This window comes from Microplitis mediator, chromosome 11 (genome assembly GCF_029852145.1).
Source record: "Microplitis mediator isolate UGA2020A chromosome 11, iyMicMedi2.1, whole genome shotgun sequence".
Classification (NCBI taxonomy): domain Eukaryota; kingdom Metazoa; phylum Arthropoda; class Insecta; order Hymenoptera; family Braconidae; genus Microplitis; species Microplitis mediator.
The window spans coordinates 19,550,999-19,569,513 of record NC_079979.1 but is presented as its reverse complement, the minus strand read 5'-3'; the positions used below and the strand labels follow the sequence as shown (position 1 = coordinate 19,569,513).

At 32.2% G+C, this 18,515-nt stretch overlaps 3 protein-coding genes across 3 annotated transcripts; 2 read left to right on the top strand and 1 right to left on the bottom strand.

Moving 5' to 3' along the window:
- Nucleotides 1-5,489: 5,489 nt before the first annotated feature.
- Nucleotides 5,490-7,091, top strand: LOC130677968 (39S ribosomal protein L2, mitochondrial). Its single transcript, XM_057484911.1, has 2 exons — nucleotides 5,490-5,753; nucleotides 6,305-7,091. The coding sequence occupies exons 1-2, from the start codon at nucleotides 5,516-5,518 to the stop codon at nucleotides 7,045-7,047; spliced, it is 981 nt and encodes a 326-aa protein (XP_057340894.1). The 5' UTR covers nucleotides 5,490-5,515; the 3' UTR covers nucleotides 7,048-7,091.
- Nucleotides 7,092-7,158: 67 nt separating this feature from the next.
- On the bottom strand, nucleotides 7,159-10,308 carry LOC130677970 (sideroflexin-3-like). Its single transcript, XM_057484913.1, has 5 exons — nucleotides 10,072-10,308; nucleotides 9,608-9,940; nucleotides 8,522-8,698; nucleotides 7,910-8,298; nucleotides 7,159-7,651 (listed from the first exon to the last, which is right to left on the bottom strand). Exons 2-5 carry the CDS (start codon nucleotides 9,766-9,768, stop codon nucleotides 7,407-7,409), a joined length of 972 nt encoding a protein of 323 aa, XP_057340896.1. The 5' UTR covers nucleotides 9,769-9,940; nucleotides 10,072-10,308; the 3' UTR covers nucleotides 7,159-7,406.
- A 4,679-nt stretch (nucleotides 10,309-14,987) lies between these two features.
- LOC130677971 (uncharacterized) lies at nucleotides 14,988-17,453 on the top strand. Its single transcript, XM_057484915.1, has 4 exons — nucleotides 14,988-15,539; nucleotides 15,619-15,886; nucleotides 16,800-17,057; nucleotides 17,143-17,453. Exons 1-4 carry the CDS (start codon nucleotides 15,276-15,278, stop codon nucleotides 17,256-17,258), a joined length of 906 nt encoding a protein of 301 aa, XP_057340898.1. The 5' UTR covers nucleotides 14,988-15,275; the 3' UTR covers nucleotides 17,259-17,453.
- Nucleotides 17,454-18,515: the final 1,062 nt, after the last annotated feature.

Here is an 18,515-nt window from a genome sequence, read left to right as displayed (position 1 = left end):
TTTTCCACTTCCCCTTCCCCAAATCCAAACAGAAGCTAACAATCAAACAAAACATTTAAATAGATCTTTAAAAAACAGCCAGTATATTCCACCCCCATCTCCCTGGAAAATCACGAAATATTTCCGTAAAAAGAAATAATAATAAAAAAGTAAACTAACAACATGAACCTAAAATTTATTGCTAATTATATTTCCGTCTCGCCATCTCTTTTGTCATATACCCGCAACTTTTTTTTCCCGCAACTTGTTCTTTTTTTCATCACTTTAATTTACCTATAACTCGTCGACGCGGAATTGAGTCTGAGGAGCGTGGCCGAGGACGTTGTTATCCGCGTAGCTGCCGTAAAAAAAGTCAAAAACCTGTAAAAAAAAAACTAAACTAAATAAATAAACAAAAATAAAAATAAAAAAGAATGAATACAAGGGGGATGATATGAACGTAACGCGAAACGAGATGAGGGCGTGGTAGAAACGGTATAACGCCAGGTAGAGCACGTAGCTCGAGGGAAATAGATATGAGTACTGGGAAGAGGTAACTTTACTTCTCTACATAATATATATACATATATATACCAAAGAACAAGCATATTGGCAACAGTAAAGGTAATTGACAAGAATACCCTCTGGTGGGGGTAAGAAATCCTAAACGCACACAGAGAAACTTTTAAGAGCAATTGGTGTTGGGATAAAGGAGTAAAGGCGACTTGACAATTGCCGATGCGGTGATTCGCGTGAATTGCGTGGGGACTTAGGTGTATCGTGTTGGGGATATAGATACGGCCCTGGTGGTTTGTAATATTATGATAACCCTCCTGCCTTCTTCCCGAGGCGCCCAGTCTCTGGCACCCACTCACAGGATCCCATTCGCCACCCACGAGCCTCTCCTCACTTGCCCTGTAAACTCTATAGCTAGCTACCTATTCTACCCCTTTACCCCCTTGTATCCTCGTACCAACCCCAGTCGCCCTTTACACAGCGGCCATGTTGCCGGAAAATATGATTATTGTTATTATTTGCACCCTACTTCGCATCCTCACCCGCAACGGCTTTTCATCCTCAGTGAATCCCGTTTACCACCACCCCCACTACTGTTATTATTGTTATTACATTTACGTCTATGCCGGTAGTAATGTTTCAGTCGTTTAATCGTGTTGGTACGTCATCAAGATGTACAACAATGGATTTACCACAGAGCTTCCGATTAATCGGGATAAAATTACGAAAGAAGGATAATAAACTTATGAGTCTTAAAACTCTGTCGGATTTTACCTCCTAGATTCTTCGATGCCCAGATCTTTTGAGCAGACTCAGAACTTGTCTATTGTATTTTATTCAGTGTCTTATGTTTTGTTTCACAGTTAGACTGCGGTGAAAACAAAGTTTATGATATGGATTTTAAACTCGGGGTTGGAGAATGAGATTAAAGTTGTTGGATAAAAAGTATAATATATATATAATATATAAGTAAAAATGTTTCATCGACCAGGAGGTTTTCACCTCGATCTTAGTTTGTAAGAATGTACTTTTATTTAAGTTTTTTTATATTTTTACTCGCTTAAGACTGTGACTGGAGGAAAAAGAGAGTTAAGGGGTTGGTGGGCTGGGGAGGGAGGCAGAGAAAGAATAAAAGAAAGAAAGCTTGAGAATTGCCTGGAGGTAGTTTTTAGAGAGAAAGAAGGAAAGAGAGCTTGCCTTTTATTCTTGATGGTACACGGGGATGCAAATTATGGTTTATGGAGAAAGAAGAAGTTGTAGTATAAAGAAGATTGCCGAGCGAGAAAGCGGATTTTTAAAGACTAAGATGGAGATGAAAGGATGGAAATTAGCATTTTGTTGTGTACTTAAATAATTTAATGTTTAATTCGTATTATTGTGCGATTAAATTTTTTTTATATTTTTACTTAACGTTAACTAATAAAAAATAAATAGTCTGCTTTTTTTTATTTATTTATACAAGACATTATATATTTTATTTATTTAATTATCGAGTCTTGGCTTGGAGGAATAGATAAAAATAAATTTTGTTATCATAGACAAATACTTTTTTTATCTATCCCGTAGAAAAAAATTTTGAAAAAATATTATCGCATTTATATAAAAAAAGTTTAAACGTAAAAAGGTATATGTACAAACTCTCAGTGCCTATGTAAACTCGATAAAAGCCGAAATTACGATGAACGAATGCCGCCATAACCACCTCTACCGCGACTACCCTCGAAACCCGCCGCGTACCTCGACAGACCCGGCAACCCGCGCCATCAACCCTCCGAGTAGTCTCGTCGACAATAATCAACTGCGTGGATTCTCTATCAGAGCACAGTATGGAAAGACCGGTTATATATTTTGGATCCTCATTTAACTACTACCTGTCTATGCACACCATGCACACCAGTGAGCACACCCAGCGCAACCATTTAAAGTACCGATGCCTCACCCCTACTACACTAAATCTCGGCATCTTCAATTCCACATTAAATGGAATGAGAACAGACGGCAAGGGCTTAATTGACTTGGGGTAATTATTTTATTAAGTGAGAAGATGGCTGCCGGAATACTAAGACAACTTCTCTCTACATCTATCTCATCAGCATATTAACTCATAAAGTAACATCTAACATACAAAAGACCCTCAACTTTTACTTCCTCAAACATAAACCAGCACATTAATGCACTAGCTGGCCTACAGCAGAGTTAAGTAGATGGTGTGCATAAATTAACTATTTCGGGCCGTTTAAATATCTAAGCTAAGGAAAGCTACGGAAATGATCCAGCTCTAGCCAAATATAGCAATGGCGGGAAAATATTAAAATTTTAAAAATTCTTTTCACTTCTCACTTGTCAAATAAAATTTTCTAGGGAGAATTAAAAAAATGATTTTATTTTTAAAATTTTTATATTTTCCTGTAGTTAACTAGAGCACACCCTCACTGAACTGATAAGTCCTTGAATGCATCTTCACATCTACAGCTTCATTTTTTGTGAATACACGCCACGTGTGTGAGTGAAATACACACCAGGACATAATCTCTATTGGTGTGCATAAATTAACTATTTCGGGTCATTTAAATATCTTAACTAAGTAAACCTTCGGAAATGATCCAGCTCTAGCTAAATATAGTAGTGGCGCGAAAATATTAGAATTTTAAATTAAAAAAAAAGTTATTTTAAGTTTCAAATTTTAATATTTTCCCGCCATCACTGTAGTTAAGTAGAGCACACCCTCACTGAACTAAGTCCTTGAATGCATTTTCACACCTGCAGCTTCATTTGTTATCAATACACACCACGTATGAGTGAAATGCACACCAGGACATAATCTCTATTGGTGTGCATAAATTAACTATTTTGGGTCATTTAAATATCTTAACTAAGTAAACCTTCGGAAATGATCCAGCTCTAGCTAAATATAGCAATGGCGGGAAAATATTAATATTTCAAAATTAAAAAAATTTTTTTTACTTCTCACTTGTCAAATACAATTTTCTAGGGAGAAGTAAAAAAAAATGATTTCATTTTTCAAATTTTAATATTTCCCGCCATCACTGTAGTTAACTAAAACACACCTTTACTGAACTGATAAGTCCTTGAATGCATTTTTACACGTACAGCTTCATTTGTTATCAACACACAACACGTGCGTGAGTGAAATGCACACCAGGGCATAATCTCTATTGGTGTGCATAAGTTAACTATTTCGGGTCATTTAAATATCTTAACTAAGTAAACCTTCGGAAATGATCCAGCTCTAGCTAAATATAGTAATGGCGGGAAAATATTAAAATTTAAAATTTAAAAAAAGTAATTTTAGTTTTCAAATTTTAATATTTCCCGCCATCACTGTAGTTAACTAAAACACACCTTTACTGAACTGATAAGTCCTTGAATGCATTTTTACACGTACAGCTTCATTTGTTATCAACACACAACACGTGCGTGAGTGAAATGCACACCAGGGCATAATCTCTATTGGTGTGCATAAGTTAACTATTTCGGGTCATTTAAATATCTTAACTAAGTAAACCTTCGGAAATGATCCAGCTCTAGCTAAATATAGTAATGGCGGGAAAATATTAAAATTTAAAATTTAAAAAAAGTAATTTTAGTTTTCAAATTTTAATATTTTCCCGCCGTCACTGTAGTTAGCTAGAGCACACCCTCACTGAACTGATAAGTCCTTGAATGCATTTTCACACCTACAGCTTCATTTGTTATCAATACACACCACGTGTGTGAGTGAAATGCACACCAAGACATAATCTCTATTGGTGTGCATGTGACAGAACGTTAGCAGGAATAGCCGGTAAGGAAGTATAAGTAGTATTAGTTGTTGTTGTTATTGTAGTAGTGTTAGATAAGTTTAAACGCGCGCGCACACCAACCAGTTGGCTGTCGCGAAGGAGGAACATCTATTACTCGTACTGTACTGGTACGTAGACCAGACCAACTACGACGATGGAGAGGAATTGTCGAGGGTGGTAGTTGAAGTAGGAGTGCGGGTAAGAGTAGTCGAGCGGCAAATTGTCCGCCATCTTACCCACCTTACTTTATATATCTGTGTATATATATATTGTACCTCACTCACACCCGAACACTTTGCACACCCTGGGATGCACAGGCACCAGCACGTCCAACTTAACCATCGACTCTCCTGTATTTTTGCTTCTTTCTTTCTTTATCTTTGGCTTAATCTTTTTTTTCTTTATTTTGTCTTACTGTTAAGAGCAAGGGGGGCGGAGGGCCTGAGGGAAAGAGAGTTGTACCTTATTAAGCTATTTCTCTCACTTTACGATGGTTGGTTCGTCTTTCATGAGGCAACTGCAGCCCTTACTTTACTATTTTCTCAAGCTTTAGATTACTCCTCGACCGCGTTATAACCACTCGTGTTGCACATTTATTACCGCGACTGTGACAACTAGAGGGAGATAGATCACTTACTCTTTAATACACTATTATTTTGTATGGAATTAGTTTTAAATATTAAGGAAAAGTCTTTGCAGATAAGTCGATATTCAAAATTAGTGTCCGTATTAATGATTTTATTTATTTACTTATAAACCACAGTGCGAAATTTCTTTTTTTTAGAAAAATTTTGACATCTAAGTCTAATAAAAAAAATTGTTAATTTCCCGCTGAGTAAATTTGAAAATTAAAAAAAAAAGAAAATTATTGTCAGCCTGATTTCTAAAAAATTTTTTTTTTAGAAATTAAAAATTTTAATCACGAAATATTTAAAAAAAAAATTATCTGCTGATGATAAAATTTTTGTAGAGTAAATTTTTCTAGACAATGAAAATTAATTTGAAAGAAAATTACTTCGAAATTTGGAAACTAGACCCGTCATTTAATGTCAAAATTTTGAAAAATTTTTATCCGATAAAATTTTTGAAGTTTTCTATTTTCCGCTCCAACAAAAGATAAAAAGACTTTCTGATGCTAAATTACCCACAGTGATGTCGCTCCAAATAAACCGAAAAAAGGGGGCGCTGACAACACGTGTTAGTGTTGAGTGATAGAAATGGCGATGTCCGGGTTGTTACGTCGTGTTATCGGAAAAAACTTTGATATATTTCTGTACAATGGCTCGTTGGGTTGTCAAGTGCAGCAGACTCGTGCCACGCAGTCCTTCGTTGTTATTGACAAACCGAAACCGGGGGTGAAAGGAAAAAGTTACCGAAGATTCGTGCATTTCGAGGACAAGTACACAGTGAAACCTCTTCAGGTTACCAACCTCGCTGGCAGAGATCCCATTACAGGTAAAAATATTTTTTTTTTTTCATATTTCCTTTTCTTATTTCTCAATCATTTCCCCTCACAATCATTTACATTTTTATTTATTAATTTGAGTATTTGTTTATTTCCGTAACAAAGTAATCAGAGACATCTATTTTATTTTTGTTTTTATTTGGAAGCTGCATTTCAAATGAAAACTAAATTATCGACAGTTAGTTTCTATAAAAAGTAGAAATTTTCTTCAAAAAAAAAAATTAGAAAATTTTCATGATACTGAAGCTAGCAGACGTCTAATAATTTTTGGATTTTATTTTAGACGGTAAATTTAAAAAAAAAAAATTTGAAAAAATTGCACCTGTAGTTTATTAAATTTTCTGCATGTGCATATTTTTAGTTTTTATTCTTTTGTGATTGATTTAGTAAAAAAAAAAATTCGAAAATTTTGAAATGTCTGCTGACTTCAGGATCATATAATTTTTTCTTTGAAAAAAAAAATTCCTGAATATTTTTTAAAAATGATTTCAATTTCAATTTCATAAAAATTGTATACTAAGAAATATATTAATAATTACAGGCAGAGTAGTAGCGATAGGAATAGGCGGTGGAATAAAACACAAATACCATTGGATAAAATGGAAACGCGATGGACCAACTGACCCATCACTGCCACCCAAAGAGGAAAAAGTACTGGAGGTATTCCAAGACGGCTGTAGGACATCATACGTCGCTCTCGTAGCCCACGACAAGGAGCTGAGCTACATCCTAGCCACCGAGAACATGAAGCCCGGCCAAGTAATCCGAACATCTCTGGGAATCCCCCGTATGTCCGTGAGAGCCTTCGAGGGCGACGCTTACCCCCTTGGCGCCCTACCTATCGGCACAATAGTAAACTGCGTGGAAAAGTACCCAGGTCTCGGAGGTTTCCTGATCCACGCGGCCGGGACCTTCGGGACGATTCTCCGTCGCGATGGCGACGACCGCGTAATCGTCCAGATGCCCAGCAAGAAGCTCTTCAGCCTCGCCAAGACCTGCATGGCCACCGTGGGAAGACTCTCTAATGTCGATCACGGCTCCACGCCCATCGGCAGCGCGCAGAGAAATCGGGAGCTGGGTAACCGGCCTCGCAGTGGACTCTGGCATCGCAAAGATGGTCGGCATGGCAGAAAAATCCGTCGCATTCCACCTCCGATACCTTTTCACGCCAGGGAGAACTACAAAAAATTAAAACCCTATTGTCTAACGCACTCGGCATTCAACACAAATCAAGATGCCAAACGCAAGCCGACTGTTCCTGTTAAAGATTACGCGGTCTATTAATTTAAAAATTATCCATTACTAATTACTGTTTAATAAATAAAATAAAAATTAAAATAACTTTTATAGATTTATTTATTTATTTTATTGTCATTTATCACTTAAGTTTTCAGATGTCAGTCCACGTAATTGACGTAAATGCATCTCAGAGATTCATTTAATTATTTTTTGATTTATATGTATAACGTTTTTTTGTGTCATGATATTCCATTCTGAAATATTTATTGATATTTTTTTGTTTAAATTCTGTGCTATAGCAGTCTAACCGCAAACAAAACATCTAACAGCAGCCACCTGTATAGCAGAGTTCAAAGTACACCGAAAAATGGCGCCCAGTGTTTGGACCGTAACCTAACTTGTGCTCATAACCCTTTGTTGTAGTAAAGCATCTTGATATTAGGGTCTTTAGCTCGTATTTCTTCCTGCACCTCAGGCTCTAGATGATCAATAGACACCGGGACTCGTTGGGCGAAGAGTGCGCAGCAGAGGGGAGTCGCGAAGGTCAAACAGACACCGCAAACTGCTAATTGAATTGGCGCTGCCGCCCATTTTGCTCTGGCCAACATCTTGCGTCGCTCCAAGAAGTTCATCAGTATTGGGGACAAGACTGTAATTTAATTAACGGTTAGTTTTCTTGTTAATTAGTCTTCTAAAAGGTTCAAATTTACCGCCGCACATCCAGATGACCCAGGCGACTTTGAACTCCAAATATCTCAATAACTATTGAGTTTTTTGAAAAATCATAAGATACCTTTTTTGTAGAGAATTCAAAGCGCTACAAAAAAGGTCTCTTTGAGTTTTTTCAAAATCTCAATATTTACAGAGATATTTGCAAAAAATCAATCGCACTTATGGTAAAACTCACCCATGCTAGGCGACGCCATTAAAACTCTCGACATGGTAACAGAAGCGATGGCTTCTTTTGCAGCTTTTTTGCTGTGGCCCATTTTCTTTCCTTCCTCATTTTGAAGCTCAATTCCCTCTTGCAATTCTGTTATCCTCATAAGCGGAATGTTTACGCAGTTAGCGGCAGCGACCGCGGCCAGTGGAACCAACCGACCTGCCAATGGCGGGGCATGACGTGCCAACCGGTTTAATGACAGCGCCGTGATAACAGCGCCACCTACTGCTCCAACATAACTGCGTACCAGTGTCTCAGTCGGAATTGGACTGGCGCCACTGCGATTCGTGTAATTAACCACCGCATTGAATGACTGATTGCACCATTGCCAAAACACGACAGCTGGGGTCGACCTAAAGCATAATACTGTTTTTTAAAATTATTATTATTAAAATTATATTTAATTTGTCATTGAAATAAAATCATGTAACCTCCATTAGAGATGTAGGCGGGTCTAATTTTAGTTCTTTGTTTTTCGAGTTACAAAATTTGTTTACTCGGTATTTTATTTGAAATTTAATCGTCAAAGAAATTTATTCCAATGACGGGTCGCTTTGAAATTTTTTAAATTCATACTTATAAAAAGTCAGCATGCAGCCGGTGATCAACATATTCATGGGTACTTGGGCACTCATACGCCCAATAACGAGCATTTTTTCACCAGTATCGGGATGATATGCGCTGTCATATAAATATTTGTTCTTCCATAATTCATCTTCTGTTATTTTAAGACTCTCCAGTGATTCCCCTTTTCTAAAATAAATTTTTTAATTAGTAAATTTACTACCAAGAAAAGTAATGCAGCAAAAATTAGGATATAGGCAACAAATTACTACAGAATACCGGCAGTAATTTTTTTTGCAGTGTAAATTAAATAGTGATTGTCTCCACACTGTAAAAAATTTTCGGAGTGAACGCGGTTTTAATGCGGAGTGGGTGATTTTTTATTTATTTAATCCCCTCGGAGAAAAAACTCCGGATCGGAGTGGATGCGGATTGAAGTAAAATCCACATCACTCTGAAATTACTTCGCTAAAAAAAATCCCTATTCACCTCATATGCGGAGTGATCCACTTTTTAACTTTGAGTAACGGAGTAAATTCGAATCCACATAAAATCTGTATTCACTCCCGATTTTTTACAGTGTATCAGACTTTCTCATATGAATTTACATGATCTCTATTTTTTTTACTGCAGTACAATCAGCTGATTATTATTTTCAATTAAAAAAATTATTAAAATACCCATTAGAGCGTTTTAAAAATTTTTTATTTTTTTATAAAAAAAAAATTGCCTGAATTCTTCGTAATTGCGTTCGATAAAAATTTCCAGATTAAATTTATCAATTACATTTTTAATTTACAAACTAACGCAATGTAATTATTTAACAACTATCTTATCGTAATAAAAAAAAATCTATATATATTTTTTATTGACGTCAATTAATAATAAATTACATTTGAAAAAAAAAAAAAAAACAAATTATTGCCTTTCGTAACCACGTATATTGACCCGTTTAAAACGATTATGTCTTGTGTGCGATAACTGTCACAACATATTGAATAAATTAAAAAAATTAAATGATAATAATGAGCATTTATTTAGCAGTTAGCAGTCAAGTGACGTCAATAAAATAAAAATTAAAATATATTAATATCTTGCCTGTATTTAGAAACGATATCTCGGGATCTTTCGAGTTCATTTTCAGACGCGAAGACATTTAGCGGATTTGTTAAATTGAAAAAATGTTTAGCTCGTCCGATGTAAGTACTCTGGTCCCATCTTGGTTTCTCTAGATCAATTCGGTTTTTCGAGTTGGACATATTTTTATACCTGACTCTCAACAGGATATTTCACGTGTCCTACGTCAACTTTCTCTCTCTCTCTCTCTAAGTCTCTCTTCCTCTGGTTTATTTTATTTTATTTTCTTTACCTCTACTCTGAGCCGGTTATTCACAGACAGTTTCCCCCACTACCGTACGGTTTTACCTAAAGCTGCAATAATTATAAATATTTATTTGAATTAATTTAATTTAATTTTTTGGATTTAAAAAAATTATTGTTTTGGAATTCAGAGAACAGAAATTTGAAAATTAAAAAAAAAATGGAGGAAACAGAAAACTTACGCGCCGCACCGGTCCGAGTACTCGCGGAGACTGATGCGACATGTGTCAGGTCCTGCAGATGGCGTAAGAGACGTCAATAAACGCGTATGTAAATTTGAAAAAATTAAATCTGTCTTAGTTGTTAACTTTTAGGGATACGGCTCGCGATTAAATAAATTGTAGTGACCCCGCCCGTCTTTCGGCACAGAATCGCCGCGGAATCGAGCTCACATTGATCTGACTGGTTCGCGTGCGCGGCGCACTCATATCTTAGTCCCTCTCGCGATTTACTCGTAGACTAATGTTATGTACGCTAACGCGGAAGTTAGTTTTTATTTTTATCACAAGATGGTGGTTATTTTTAACTTTTTATCGAAATTTATTAGATTTTAAAATTTTTAAATTTTATAATATTAATAGTTGCAATTAAGTAAATACTGAAATTGTACTTTTGCAATCTGAGAACAAAATTTATTTTTGAGTTCGAAAAAAAAGTTTAATTATTACTATTTTTCCAAAATTTTTTAATAAAATTCGAACTAATTTTTGAATTAAAATAACTCGTTAATTATTGGGTTTATAAGAAAAGTTAAAGAATTCTTTTTCGTAGGAAATTTAATTCTCTATAAATTTGTTCCTATATATTTTCATCGTATCTTTGATAGATAACTTACAATTCCTATTTAAAGTACTCAGTTTGTCATTCAAGTCAAAATCTCATCCCACTAATAAAATCGTACCTTCAAACTAAAATACTGGCTAAACTATTGAAAATATGATAAATATGTCCTCATATAATTTTATAGGAAATTAAATTTTCTACAAAAAAGATCTTATTGACTTTATCTCTAAATTCAATAATTTAGACACAATTTTAATTCAAAGTCAACAATACAAAATTTATTAACTTTTTTTGAATTTCCCACCAACTTTCAGTCAAAATAAATTTTAATTATTTTTGTTTTTCTTTTAATGAATACATAATTTAAGAAGCTTATTGAGAATGAGGAAATAAATAAGTACGTGGAAAAATAAACAAAAAAAATAATGCGTAGATAAAAATAATAAGATTATAAATTATGTATCATTGGCTGTAATTCTTGGAAATCTACATCCATGATAATTAAACGTAAGGTTACCAATAAAAGGTGCGTCGGCATCGATGTATTTATACTCACATCCATTTATTACTATTATTATTATCATTATTATTATAAAATGTGCTTCAGCGATGACTCGAGTTCAGATTATCGTGACACACTTAAATCTGACCGTACGTCTTATCGGTTCGTCGTAACATAACTAAGGAAAAATAAAAAAAAAAAACATTGAACATGTGAACGACTGACGAATCAACTCCGAACACTCTTCCCGAGGGCATTTGAAACTGTATTAGTAATTTAAATTTATTTTTAATCTCCGAGTGAGAAAATGAATATTTTATTGATAATAACCTCCATAATCATTATATATATACATAATGTTATGTGGATTATGGGTGAAAATAATAAAAATAAAAACATAAAATTTAACATCACGGGCTTGACGTAACCTTTGACTATATCGATTATTTACAATTAATATTTTAATTATAGGTAAATAACAATTAACTTTATCATTTCCCATGACGAATTTAATTAACATATATATCTAGACATATATATGTTCAAGAAATTTTTCTATTAATGCAAATTTCAACTGAAACTATTTTTTTAGCCGCTTATTTATTCAAAGCTCAAAGAATTCCTCACTTATATTTATTACCATAATTAACATCACAATCACGTCAACAAATTTTTTTTAAACTCAATAGTTAACTGACTAGTATATGAGTGAAATAAAAAAAAACATTTTAGAAAATTTTACGCAGCAGATTTACTATATAGTAAGTCGTCCAATAAACAGACGGTTAAGTTCTTTCCCGCGGTTTTTTAAAAAAATATTGTGATACAATATTGATATAGTTTGTAAAGATGATACTGAAATCAGCCGACGTCTCATAAATTTTGGATTTTTTTAAAAATGACAAATTAAAAAAAAAAATTATTTCATAAAATTGCACCTATAGTTTTTCTAATTTTTTGCAGGTGTATATTTTTAGATTTTTTTTATATTTATTAAATTGGTGAAAAAAAAATCCGAAAATTTTTAATTGTCTGCGAACTCTAGAATCATTTTGTAAAGTTATGTAACTTCTACAAAAAAGATCATATGGAATTCAAAAAATAGTATCATGTAAAAAAAACAGGAAAAACTGGAGTAAAAATATTTTTTGCAATTCCGAGAAAAAGCCGAAATTTTGTTCAAGAAAAAAATTTTTTTAATTAACAAAATTTTGATTTTTCTTCTGGATTGCAAAAAATATTTTTTTTTTCTGTGTAATATTTCCAGGAAATGGATGAAATATTCGCAGACGTCCTGTTTAAATTGTTTTTTTTCGAAATTAGTCAGAAATTTATTCGAAATTCGGTTCTCTTACATAAATTTCTAAGATATTTTCAGTGGAATCATCAGGTCGTCTATTGATTGGTCAATTTACCCCACTTTTATAAAGCCAATGAATAACTCAGAAAAAAAATTGTTTGCTATATTTGTAATTATTTTTTTTCAAAAGATCATAATAACTTTTTTCCGGTATTAAGTGTAACCAGTTATTTGTACCCAGTACCTGTACTCATCGATTATCTTCGCAGATTCCTGTTAATCTATGTCATCTCATGTACTCATAATAAAAACAGTAATCTTAATAACAACAATAATAACTCTTGTATTTAACTTACTTAATTATATTTATTCATATATATTTTTTAAATTCTCATATATAACAGTAAGTGCCAACAATACCTCTGACAATAAATCCGCAACCCAAATACTAAATTAAAATTTTTTTCTCTAAAATAATTAACCTTTTTTTTTTAATAAAAAAATCTTGATTATTAACCACTTATTAATATGTTAGCATTCTTTAAATTTTATTACCGATGCACAGTTAGCTCTTGTCCGTAAATTGTTGAGGTAAATAACAAAACCCTCGAAATATTTAAAAATTTCCCACTGAAGAAATCCAATTGTCATCTTGCGGTGACAAAAACCAACAAATTCTTAAACCTTGAATGGCAATAAAAAAAGTTTATTTGATAACTTATTGTTTTTTTTTTTAAATTTAATAATTACATTTAAAATTCAATTGTTGCCAAAGTAAGCCGCTGTTTTGTTGAGACATACATGTGTTCTGTGAAAAGATTCTTTGAAATGAGGATGTAGCGTACAAAGTACATATATTTATTTACTTTTATTTGATAAATGTAAGTTGAGTAACTGCACTGTAAAAATTTTTTGAAGTTAACGCGTATTAAATCCGGAGTAAATTCGAAGTGGGAGTGTTTATTTATTAATTTCCCTCCGAGTGAAATCTACTCCAAAGGGGATTTTATTTTAAATCAAAACTTCAAATTTGAATAAATGCAGACTTAAATAAAATTCAGGTCACTTCAAAATCACTCAGCTGCAAAAACAAACTCCCTATTTACTCCCTATCCGGAGTTATTTTTTGTTTGACTCCGGAACTCTCAGTGATGGAGTGAATTTGGACTTAAAGAAAATCCGAATTACCCCTGATTTTTTACAGTGGGATGTAAATAAAATCACATCGGGTTGTATTTTTTCTCATTTATTATTATTATTATTATTATTATTATTATTATTATTATTATTATTATTATTATTATTATTATTATTATTATTATTATTATTATTATTATTATTATTATTATTATTATTATTATAAAGGCGGAGAAGAATTAGGTGAAGGGAGGGAAGGTGGGGGAGGTCAGAATATTTCAAATAATTCATTTGATGACGACCTTCAATCGCGTCCTATTTAATTGCAGGTATTTATTTATTATATAAAATATATAAGTATTTAATGGCCAAGTTTAAGAATAGGGTGAAAGGTATTCCCGTGACCTCGTTACAGGACACGAGTTGACCTCTACAGTCTCATCACATTCAAGATTCACCACACGTGCTAGTTGTCGCGTGAGTTATGTTAACAAAGTCGGGGATATTGTTAATAAGTAATATTAACTACTAACTAGTATTCTGAAGACAGTCGCGATAGTAAATTTTGAAAAGTAAGTAAAAAAATTCAACAAGTAAATTTTCATTTTTTTTTAGAAAAAAAATTAGATAGAGCTCATGCGTTACCGATGGCCTAATTGATGGGAGGTTTAAACTTTAACATTAAAATAAATTTTTTTATTAGATCGTTTATGAATAGTGTGAAGTAATAAAATTAACACCGTAAAAAATTTTACTACTTTTTTTTTATAGCCATTGATATTTTTATCGGTTTTAATTTAATTGTTTTTTAATCGATGTTACGTTATCAGTTTTTGTCAATTTTTATTAAAAAAAAATTTTTCTGATATTTCTAAGAGCTATCGATATTTTTTTTTTTTTTTTATTTAAAAGCTAAACATAATTTCAGTTTAATTATTAACAAAATTAGTCTTCTACATACGAAATTTTGCTCTAAATTAAACTCACGATTTAATAATTAAAAAAAAAATTAATTACAGCTGAAAATGTACCCGTGCATTGTGTCAATAAAATTGTCCACAAAATTACAGTCGTGATTCAATTAGTCAGTATGCACGACGAATTTAATCCTTATAATTACACACATTACCGACAAATTCAATTAAAAAAAAAATTCAACCCGCCAATGACCTGATGGTATTCAAAATTAGGCGCAAAAGTGACGTTTTTTAATCCCGACAATGAGTACGTGTCTTTTAACAGCTTCAATCATTTAATTCGCGATCGACTATCCGCGATACGAGGTACTCCATCTAAGAGTATTTCTAACCAATGGACCGTTACCCCCACCGACCTATATTCATTTCTTGTATATATGCTCAGACCATCTTCTATTCGCAACTAGTAACTTTACAGCATCGTGCAAATATCACTATCTCTTGCAAACATTATCCAATTTTTTAAAAACATTTATTCATTTAATTACCCACTAAAAAATAATTAATATCACTTTCTAATCAATTTCATACCTTCAATTTAGAAAAAAAATCACAGACGATTTTTTTTTCAGTGTAATGACAGGTACAAATAATAATTAAATCAGTGCGATGATTAATAAATAGAATATTAAATTAAAATTAACAAACAAGTCGTCACACACTCGGAGTTGCATGACGTGATATATAATGAAGTGTAATATGATATTTATGTATAGTAAAAAAAATAATTATCATTATTTAGAATCATTGTCGAGGACAATTACGTGTGTGATATTTTTATTATTTATATTAATGATTTATATTAATGACGTTGACGCGGAATTCGTTAACGAAACGTTGTCAAGTGATTTTGTAGCACGATGTCGTCGAGATTGTGTTATTAAGAGAGACGTTGTGGTTTGTGGTAAATATCGTGTTGCTAGATGGTTGAATCAAGTTGTGCGTGAGAAGGTAATTTATTAATTTAATGTGTAAATTATTTAGTTTAGTTTAATTTAATTTAATTAATTTTATGGATTAATTTATTTAGGAATTCAGCTACGGGCCAGTGAAATTAATAAAAATACCCTCGATGACAGAGGAGGAAATTTTGCCGAGCGTATCCAAGGCCGCGAGGAATTATAAATTTGGCGTCGCTGATACGCTCAATTTTTTGCGCGAGCTCGCTGAGGAAATAATTAAGAGACGTGCTCTAGTTTATACCTTCGAACCGGCTTTGACTACCGGTAGAACATTTTCAAATGCTCCGATTGTAGTGGATGAGGATCAACTCGTGCAAATGCAAAAAGGAGCAACAGGTATTTTTTTTTTTTATTTATTTATTTAATGTTTAGGGTGTAATTTATATAAATATGAGGCAAGATATAGTTTCTTATTTTATTTGAACTTTTTCACTTTGGTTTTAAAAAAACATGAGCTAGGAATTTTCAAAGAAAAATGTCTTAAGAATTCGACCTTGTTTCAATTTTTCTTCATATTATTTAATTTAATACAAAAAATATATATATGCATGAGCTTTTGAACTTTTTGAATAATTGTTTTATTTAATTTTTCAAATTAAATTTTAAATTCGATATTTAATGAAAAAATTTGGACGTTTTGCAGAGTAAATGTAATTTTGATTGGTCACATGTACGCAAAAAAATGGATTTTTTGGCGCAAAAAATTTTTCCCCGCCTCAAAAAAATCTTTACTTGTCCCAAAAAATTTTTCGCACTACAAATTGAGATCAATAATTTTCTTGGGGTGATAAAAAATTTTCTCGGGGCAAAAAACCCCTTTTTCTTTTTACCTGAAGGTCGGGATTTATTTTCTGTGTAACTAAAAAAATAAAGCTCTAATATTTCGGCTCTTTTTTACCTGATCTTGTCCCTTTTTTTAACATCTTGATCTGAATGCTTGTTCCTGTTGATTAATTTTAGTACCATAAACTAATTTTGAACTAATGCGTGTAGTCTACAAGGCACAGAACTATGCTAACGATGAGCCTTTCTCTTCTGGAATGCCGCGCCAAGAAAAATCTTTTTATTTTCGTACTGTATGCATATTGATGATTATAGCAGGTGTCAGGTTGCTGCGTAATCAACAGTGTAATAAATCTCCTTGTACTCTAATAACAGTGATTAATTATTAAAGCAACTTTTAAACCATCGAAGAGTCAGTTCTGCGAAAAATAATTCATTTAATAACATTTTTTTTTTTTTTTTTCAGATAGCTCACGAATTTTTCACAAAAAGAAAAAAGCCATTATTTTTCCCATTCTAATTTTATTGAATTTGATGAAATTGAAACTAATGTTGATACCGATATTTTTGGGCGTCCATTTAATCAAAAAATTAATTATCATCGGCGGTCTTTTCGTGCCCGGATTTTTGGCGAAATTACGAATTTGCAAAGTTCCACATCATGGGCTGAGTTTTCCATTCCACTGGGGCACTGCCGCTGAAGCTCCTGTGGATTATCCATCTGGTAATTTTTTTTTTTTTTTTTTTATATCAAAATTTTGTCTGGCGAAAAGAAAATTTTTTTTAATGGCTGAATTTTTTTTTACCAGGATACGGTAACGAAGATCCTGGCTGGTCACATAGAAATGATATTTATCCAGGACTCGGAGCTGGATATCCGGCTCCTTATCATTATCCAGTGCCTGGTTATTATAGACAACGATGAGAATAAATAAAATTAATTTTGTTATTTATTTAATAATTAATTTATTAAAAACGACTGCATTATTTATTTTTACTTATATTTTAATATTTATTTATTTATTTATGTAATTTAACTGTAGCGTAATTAATGTAAAAATATATGACTAATTTATTGTAAGTTTAATTATTTAAATTTTTTATACCCGAATTTTGTTGAAGTGAAGTTAAAAAAAATAATGACTCAAAATTAAATTTCGTTGTCTGAATTTTTAACAGAAATTTAAATTTTACACAAATTTCGCTATAAAAATAAAAATAAAAATTTCGATCATTAAAATTTATAGTGCGCTATTTTGCATCTCCTTGTCCCACAAATATATAAAAATATAAATTTCTGTTGATATTAAAATCGTAATAAAAATTTTTTACAACAAAATTGAATTTAAAAAAAAATTTCAAATCCACTTTCTTCTCAATTTTAACAGACATAATTTCGTTATTTTTATTTTATACGCCCGCTATTTAATAAAAAAAATATATACATATATATTCGAAGCCTTCCGGTAAAAATATCGCAAATATGAATTCAAAAATAAATAAAACTATTAAATAACGTCCTCTAATTATTTTTGAATCTATTATTGCATAATTAAAAAAATTTTCAAATTTTACCTCCATACAAATTCCATGCACACATTCCTCTACAATAGAAAGTGCTTACATTTCTTTGTGCCCACTGTACCCAAGTCGATGACAATTGAAAACTAAATTTTTTTTATCCTACAAAATGAACAAAAAAAATTCCAAGGACATGACCCAAATATCTGAGGTACCTATAAACGGTAATTTAATTTTTATTTTTATTTATCATCATTATTATATTTGTAGTTCAAGGCCATTAACATAAAGTCCATTGGCCCTGGTATCGAGTTGTTGACCCACTGACAGATTTGGAGACTCGCCACACGTTCATATAATTCGTAATAATAATTATGCGCCTATAAATCCAATATTTACCTCATTCCGTAAATATCGGCCGTCAATTCTACTCATGATTAAATAAAATATTAAATGTCCACTTAAAAAAATTTTTACTACACCAAAAATCCTCACACTGTCATCGGAAATTCCTCTTTATATATTTGTATGAATTAGATTTAGCCAAAATTTTTTTTTCAATTAAATATTCAAGTATTCAAAGGAATTCAATAAATTATTTTTTTTTGCTCAGTATATATTTTATATATAAAGTATTACAATGTAGTGGACCGATACTGAG

Coding starts and splice junctions, on each gene's coding strand:
- LOC130677970 (XM_057484913.1), bottom strand. CDS start 9,768: ATGTCCAACTCGAAAAACCGAATTGATCTAGAGAAACCAAGATGGGAC. Junction 8,699..9,607: donor GATATCGTTTCTAAATACAG/GCAAGATATTAA, acceptor AATTTATTTTAG/AAAAGGGGAATCACTGGAGA. Junction 8,299..8,521: donor TGCATGCTGACTTTTTATAA/GTATGAATTTAA, acceptor ATTATGCTTTAG/GTCGACCCCAGCTGTCGTGT.
- LOC130677971 (XM_057484915.1), top strand. CDS start 15,276: ATGAAGTGTAATATGATATTTATGTATAGTAAAAAAAATAATTATCAT. Junction 15,887..16,799: donor AATGCAAAAAGGAGCAACAG/GTATTTTTTTTT, acceptor TTTTTTTTTCAG/ATAGCTCACGAATTTTTCAC. Junction 17,058..17,142: donor TCCTGTGGATTATCCATCTG/GTAATTTTTTTT, acceptor TTTTTTTACCAG/GATACGGTAACGAAGATCCT.
- LOC130677968 (XM_057484911.1), top strand. CDS start 5,516: ATGGCGATGTCCGGGTTGTTACGTCGTGTTATCGGAAAAAACTTTGAT. Junction 5,754..6,304: donor TGGCAGAGATCCCATTACAG/GTAAAAATATTT, acceptor TAATAATTACAG/GCAGAGTAGTAGCGATAGGA.